The sequence below is a fragment of the Triticum dicoccoides genome, chromosome 6A (genome assembly GCF_002162155.2).
Source record: "Triticum dicoccoides isolate Atlit2015 ecotype Zavitan chromosome 6A, WEW_v2.0, whole genome shotgun sequence".
NCBI lineage: Eukaryota > Viridiplantae > Streptophyta > Magnoliopsida > Poales > Poaceae > Triticum > Triticum dicoccoides.
Window position 1 is genome coordinate 32,489,905 of NC_041390.1, and position 7,800 is coordinate 32,497,704.

The following is a 7,800-nucleotide window of genomic DNA, read 5'->3' on the forward strand; positions in this document are numbered from 1 at the left end:
ATCGAGCATCTTCAGTTAGTTAGCACCTTATTTTGGATCATTTGTTTTGTTTTATGGAGTGCATAAGGCCACTTATTACCTATTAACAAGTCCCATTTTCTTACAACTGGATAGATAACATATAAACAATATATTTGGAAAGTGTAAATTGTTGAGTGTTGAAATTGAAGGCAATTAATCCTATTAGGCAACCATCCAAGCCAGATTTGGAGAGCGATTTTGGAGGGGAGCAATGCTACACAGCCGATGATTTTGCGGATGATGCATGGACGACACAGGCTAATAATCGTTGGATTGAATCCCTCCATACCTAAGCAACGTCAGATCCTACCATCATCCACCTGTCGTGCATAAAAGGTCGTGTGTGCAGCTATTCCGTTTTGGAGGGACGTGATGTTCTCAAGCAAGGACTGATTAGGTGCATTGGTAATGGAGCTTCAACTCACATCTAGAGAGATAAATGGCTACCAAGGGATGTGATGTGATGATGCAACCCTTTGGGTGTCGGTCTGATAACCCTCCTGTCCTTGTGTCAGAACTCATCGACCACACTTCGGCCAGATGGGACACTGAGAGAATCGCCGAAGTGTGTTTACCAGTTGATGTGCCAGCCATTCTCAGTATACTTCTGTGCACGCGGGATGGCAACGATAGTTGGGCCAGGAACTTTGAAAAAAATGGCTGCTTCACAGTTAGATCCGCTTACAGGACAACAAAGCTGAGACGTGAAGCCTGGTTAGACAGCTCCTCTGGCTCGTTGAGCACCGACAGAGACGCGGCATCGTGGAAACTTTTATGGAAAACGCTGGTTCCAGGTAAAATACGCACTACCAACCAAGGACGTGAGAGCACACTGAAACATGTCCACTTTGAGCTCTTGCGCTCTATGTGGAGTTGCGAACTCTAGGAGACATTCGCTGCTCGAGTGCATTATGGCAAGGTGCGTCTGGGCCCTTGTTGATGGAGAACTAGCAGAGCACTCATGAGAAACGATGGAACCGAGCGCAAAGCAGTGGCTGTTCTCGATGATTGATACTCTATCACACGAATCTTTTTTCAGATTATCAGTGACATTGTGGGCGATTTTGTGGGCAAGGAGGAAGGTGATCCATGAAATCTACGAAGAGTCCCTTACTCCCTTGGCTACACATCATTTTATAAACAGATTCATATCTGAGATCGAGATAACTCCACAGAAAGAAGCAGAAGTTTTGACCGTGGCAAGGAACGCAGGGACAAGACCAAAGGCACCGCCACCGGGATTTGCAAAAATACACGTTGATGCTAGCTTAGCGAGATCCAAATTAGGTGGCTCGACAGCTGCAGTGTGCCATGATGCTGAAGGTCTCTACCTCGGTAGCTCTTCCCTGGTAGTTCATGGCGTTACTGATGTTGCAGCACTAGAAGCAATTGCCTGTCAAGAAACCTTGTCTCTCGCTGCGGATTTGCTGCTTCAAAATTTCGTCATCGCCTCGGATTCAAAACAGGTTGTGAAGGATATTGACAGACGTACAAACAGTAAACATGGGTGCATCATTAATAAGATCAAAGAGCGGGCAATGTTTTTCAACTGCGAACTCAACTATGAAGGTCATGCGGCAAATACTGAAGCGGATAGCTTAGCTAAGATTCTCTCGATCAGGGGCGACACATGTGGTTGGTCCAATCCCATTATCAATTGGTATCCTCCTTCGTGTGGTTCTTGATCAATAAAACTTAGCTTTATACTCTCTCTGTAAACTAATATAAGAGCGTTTAGATAGTGATCTAAACGCTCTTATATTAGTTTACGGAGGGAGTACCATTCAACAAAAAGGAGGACGCGCCGACACAGCGGAAATCAGAGACCAGCAGAGGTCGTTCATCCTCCTGCTCCTGCTCATCTTGCTGCTTATGCCATTCTCTGAACACTTTTGGGAAAGCCCTGAAGATGATGATTCTAATAAGCTTGTCGCTGAAGCCTTGAAGCTCGCCTCTGTACTAATTGCAAAGTAGTACCACTCAGGTTGTGATTCAAACAGCTTGTCCAGCAGAAGCAGACAGGGTAATATGAGTAAATTCTTGGAATACAATACCAGATCAAGGTCATTATACAGACTAATAATATAGCCAGCAGAGATACAGAATCAGAAACAGATGTAGCTCGGCACATATGAACCAATCATACAAACTAATCAAACGACTGCCTATTTTCTTCCTTATATATATGCCAAACTGATCAATCCAATGGCACCAGCAGTATGTATCTTTTCTTTGCCAACACAAGAAAGAATGTCAATCCATCCAGTGGCACCAGCAGAGTACGCGCCAACAGAAGAAAGAAACTGCTTCATTAGTGCATTCATTCATAGGTAGGCAGCAGCCAAAGTCAACATCAATCTAGCAAAATCTGTTGAATCTCTGCATGGGAGATCTATTAGTATATACCAGCCAACAATTAGCAACAAGTTCAATGTGATCACACAAGATTCACTGTATACCAGCCAACAGAAGAAGAATGCACAAGTGTATATGCTATGCCTACCCCAACTTCATCGGTGGGTCTACTCTACCACTAAACTCAGCAACACCCTCCTCCATAGGCAGCAGCCCAACTCAACTTTGATCCAGCGGAATCTATTCACTTGAACTCTCATCGCCAGGATGTTCTCTCTGGGAAGTCTGTTGGCTTGAACCCTCATCAGCAGCATGTTCTATCTGGGAAGCCTGATGACTTGAATTCTCAGCTGGAGGAACACGCGGATAGATGATTTCGTAATGGTTTGCCGAGTACAGCAGGGTCACTCTCGGACGGGGAACTCCGGGGACAGTGTAGATATCTGGATCATATCCTCCTCGGACTCGCTCCACTCTGAGGGGTATCTCAAGCGCTCTGGCCAAGGCCACCATCATGACATGATCCGTGAACCGACGAGCTGGAGTGACGCGCTGAAAACACCACTGTGTTCGTACAACAACAACAACAACAACAGGAGGTTAGGTAAGTTGAGTGTCGTGTATCCAAGAACGGATGCATTGGAAATCAGCATGAGGTAATGCACGGGAGGATATGCATCACTCACATCTTCCAGATGGTAATTTCTACTCACATCTTCCAGATTGTAATTTCTACTGAGCCCTGGTATAAGCGGTTCATACTCCTCGTGGTGCCAGCATATCTCGACAGCTACTACTAATCTGAGGAAAATAAAAACTATCCAAGAAAATGAGTCAGAAACATGAATTACATGAGAACAAAAGGAAATATGACTTCAAGGGTGTTTTTCTCACTGTCTTGCGTCGTATCGTACTCGCTGAAGAACTCGAGAAGTTCCTCTTTACGGTAGCTAAAAATGGCACATATTATGTCAGTGAGATGGAATGCATTCGGCCACAATACTAATGATGGAATTGCAGAAAACCAAGCGAGTCAAAAACCTGCTAGTTGATTCCATGCCCTTCCACCTGCCATGACTCTTCCATCTCATTACTTTCTCGATCAGATTCTTAAATGCCTGAAAGAACCAGCGACGCAATAATTCACAGTTGATAATCACATATCATAGGTTACAATGATACATACAGATACTGATCAATAGCAAGATATAAAAGAACACAGCTAAGACAACTCGCCTGAGAAGCTTCAGTCATTAAGCATATACTATAGCATAGTAACAGAACAGTGTGATGCCTATACAATAACAATCAGTAGGTGCGCACTGTTACAGTGCTCAAACAAGCATAAAATTATGTTATTTCCTCATTATATTGCCGGTGTTCCTTTGCAAGTAAATTTTCTTAAGCCCGTTGGTACCATCGGGCTGTTAACTTTACAATAAACTTCAAATGAGTTTTTGCCAACAGTGCGTAATACCGTGACGGCATGCAACTACTGGTAAGCAATTGTGCATTTCCTGCAAATGACAAAGATAGTGAGATGCCAGATGCAGAGATGCTGCTTGAAGTGTACTGTAACCTGAATAGAATCATCATCCCTTGCAAGCATGTTTATCCAAGAAATAACAAAGGTTAATTTGATAAATGCCACTCCAATTATGGCGATTCTGAGAAATGCCACCGCAATTTCCAAACTTTGAAAAATGCCATTTCATGCCACTTCCAGTGGCATTTTTCGAAGTCTGCAGTGGTGTTCTTCAAAGATTGCAAAATTTGCAGTGGCATTTTTCAAAGTTTGGAAATTGCAATGGCATTTTTATGAATCGCCATAATTGGAGTGGCATTTATCTAAACAAGGCGAGAACTTACTCTGCTGACCCTGGAAAATTCAGAGTAGTCCCATCGAACTCTGTTGACCCTGGAAAACTCAGAGTAGTCGCATCGAAGAGCTGCATGGTGCAAATTCACCATATCAACAACATCAAGGAGACGCTGTTCCTCATGTGTGTCCTGCCTATCAAGAACTTGCTCCTGTTGTACATTCGCGAAAACAGAGAAAGTTAAATAACTAAACCTACATCCAATGATAAGGAAAAGAGGGGAGGACGATTACAAGGTACGAAAATATGAAGCTCCTGTAGAAACACTCCCCATCACCAATCACCGATCTACATTCCGAATAGGCATCAAGATGGTTCGCCTCGTCAGAAGCAAGCTTATGATGCCTTCTGACTTCAGTGATGGGATGTGTCTGCAACAAACACAGAAATATGAGAATTCAAATTACGCTGAGTTGAACATGGAAACAATATATCTAAAAATGTGATGGAAATGTTGTTTTCATTCAATTTTTCAGGTTTCCATGTTCTCTGGAAATGTTTGAAACGGCTAGTATATAATTCCATCATTAATACTGATCGGTTGTCGTTCGCTAAGAAAACAAGAAGATATCTATTAACACATGATAAACTCAACAAAAGTACAAGTACGATTCAGGTCCCATCAGACTATCACACCCAAGAGTCAACATACAATTTAGAATTTATAAAAATAACATGATCCTTCTGAACAGTTGATTGTACAGGAACCACTCATCACAGTATCTTGTGATATAGGGCTTTGATCCTGATTTTTCATGCACTACCATCTTGAACATTACATTAGACAAAATGGAGACAAACCTGGTGCTTCACGTGTTCCGAGCATATTTCCCTTCCTTTTCTACGGATCTATTTGACAGGAAATGAAGAAAACGAAGTTAAAGACCATGCATCATGCCAGTCTTACAATTATACAGAATCAACAAGAAGATCGGGTACTTCAAAACAAGAAATAAGGGAATGAAAAGTGAATGTAATTAACAAACAACCAATTTTTTTTTCCTTTTCCCGGTCAAAAAAAAAACAATGATATATAGCAAGACCACAAAACGTGTGTCCAAAGCTTCTTTATTTTTGGCAACTATTTACATGAAATTATTCTGAGGCTTCTGAATCATTTCCAGGCACCAATCGCCCAAATGGCGAAACTTCTCGACTAAATCCTAAAGTGGTTGCCGATTTTGCATGTAAATGGCAACTGATTTACAGGAATTACTATATTCATTTATGCAGTCTTGAACTAATGCCTAGATTAAAGTTTCTGATAACAGCATCCGTTTACAAAGGAAGCTCATACATTCGACTTCAGGCTCTGTTACCAAAATATTGCAGTAACCAGGACATGACCTCATGATTTCCCCACATTTTACAGACAACAGTTTCAACAAGATAGCCGTTTGCTTCAGAATAAGATGACAGATTGTGGAAAGATCCACGAGAATGAAGGACGTGTGCACTGCTGCCAACATTTGCCCAAGATTCCCCTTATATTCTAAGGATGCCACATGACGCTCTAACCAAGATTCAGATAATGTGCGTCGAGTTAAGTAATCCCGAGCAAACATTCAGGTTAACTTCCCCTATAACGCCATTCATCTACACTGGAAACTGATACATTTTGGCATCAAGATATATTGCCAAAATATGACAGTCAGCAACCACTGCCAAGACATGATCCCCACATTTTTCGCATGCAGCAAAAGTGCAAAACATGCTATCATACCAAATTGAAGAATCAATTAGCACTGAACAAGAACAAGATAATCAATCAGCGCTGAACAAGAACAAGATAATCATTTAGCAAGCCTGGAAAATACCCAACCTTCAAACTGTCCCCAAGATTCCATTTCTACTACTCTAAAATCTAAATCATCCCCAAGATTTCAGCAGGCTTAGAGATCACAGTTCCAATTCCACACCCCGAACAGAAAGATCGGCACACGGATGCTAATAAATCACAAGCGAGCGTGCAAGAAGTGCCGGATTCATTGCCGTACCTGCTCCTTCCGCTCGAGCGCCTCCTCCGCGCGCCACGACCTGAACATCGCAGGAGAATCCAAAGAAGCGCCACGAGCACGTCGCAGCATCGCAATGGTCACCACCTGCCGTCCCCACAGCGCGTTCGCCACGTCGGCGGCCGCCTGCTCGATCGCCAGCCGCTGGTCGAACGCCAGCCCGGAGCCGGACGGCCCCGCCGCCGCCGCGTCAGGATCCTCCCTCGCCGGCGACACCACGGGGACGTCGTTCCACGTCAGCCACGGTCCGAAGGTGGCGTAGTCGAGGGAGGGCGCGGAGGAGCCTCCGGCCTGGTCGAGGGGCGTCGCGGCGGCGCTCGGGGCCCCATCCCCATTGGAGGAGGCGCTGGAGTTGGAGTTGGAGCCCCCGTGGGCCGGTTCTTGGATGTGGTCGTCCTCGACCGGTTCTGCTGCTCCTGAACCGGATGGCTCCATCGGGGCGGGAGAAACTTGGAGGACTCGCGTGGCAATTCCGCGGACTTGCGAGGGTGTGGAGAGGAAACGTGTGGAGGGTGCGGGATGGAAAAAGGGGGGAGGAGGACTATTTATTTGCAAAAACTGTGAGGGCGGTTTGGTACCTGTTTCGCAAAACAAAAAAAACTCCACGGTAAACCACATTAGTACAGGAAAGGCACACAGCTCCATTTGCAGATACAGCCCAGATGCAAGTTTTCTTTTTACAAGAAAAGCAATCAGGGACATGCGGCCAATCCACCGCCAAAGAGTGGGATACGTGTCAAAGTCGGACAAAACTTAGGTTGCATATGCGCAGTACGTGAGCATCAGGGTAGCCATCGGACGACACCTTCGTTGAACAAAATCCAATCTATCATTAGCAAGCCGAGCTCTCATTGCCGCCGCGAAGAGCAAGGGTCGACATTAGCAAACACTGCCAAAGTAAAGCACAAGAACCAAGAAAAACAAGAAAATAAGATTATAAAATCTTGGTTTGCCAAAAGGAGCAACAATGCCACCAAGGATGTACATGGTGAATGAAACATCATACTGGCAAACTCAAACTAGATGTGAACAATCCTTGAAAGATAACAAACGATGAGACAACAACTCAATGACACCTAAATCCGCATCCTTCTTCCCAAGCCAAGTACCCAAGAGAGGGCCTACAAAATTGGAGGTAGAAGAGGCTAACAGAAGAAGAGCAACGGATCCAGCCTGTAGAGCAGCCTTATAGTCATGCATGAAAAAAAAGGAAGAGCATCGCTATGGTGAGACAAGATAAGTGCCACGAACATGACCTAACCATTTGGACCTCCACCAAACTAGTCTGACTCCATATCCTATCGGCCTGATGCAGAGAGAATTGATTAGAAGCACACGATATCTAATGTGTTGCTATTGCACAAGGTTAGTTGAAGCACAAATCAGGAAGTGTCGTTTCCCAATTTAATATCGATTCCACGAAGTATAAGGAGAGTGTTGCTTTTGGTGTTTTGGCCACACTTGAGATGCCACTTATCTCTAATGTGGCGACCAGTGAAGAGTACCTATCAGAATCCAGAGTGGCAATT

General features: G+C 44.3%; 1 protein-coding gene across 1 annotated transcript; it reads right to left on the reverse strand.

Moving 5' to 3' along the window:
* Window positions 1–2,407: 2,407 nt before the first annotated feature.
* On the reverse strand, window positions 2,408–6,623 carry LOC119315001 (ubiquitin thioesterase OTUB1-like). Its single transcript, XM_037589673.1, has 8 exons — window positions 6,254–6,623; window positions 5,058–5,105; window positions 4,490–4,627; window positions 4,246–4,407; window positions 3,418–3,494; window positions 3,271–3,326; window positions 3,090–3,193; window positions 2,408–2,940 (listed from the first exon to the last, which is right to left on the reverse strand). Exons 1-8 carry the CDS (start codon window positions 6,341–6,343, stop codon window positions 2,617–2,619), a joined length of 999 nt encoding a protein of 332 aa, XP_037445570.1. The 5' UTR covers window positions 6,344–6,623; the 3' UTR covers window positions 2,408–2,616.
* Between the last annotated feature and the right edge of the window lie 1,177 nt (window positions 6,624–7,800).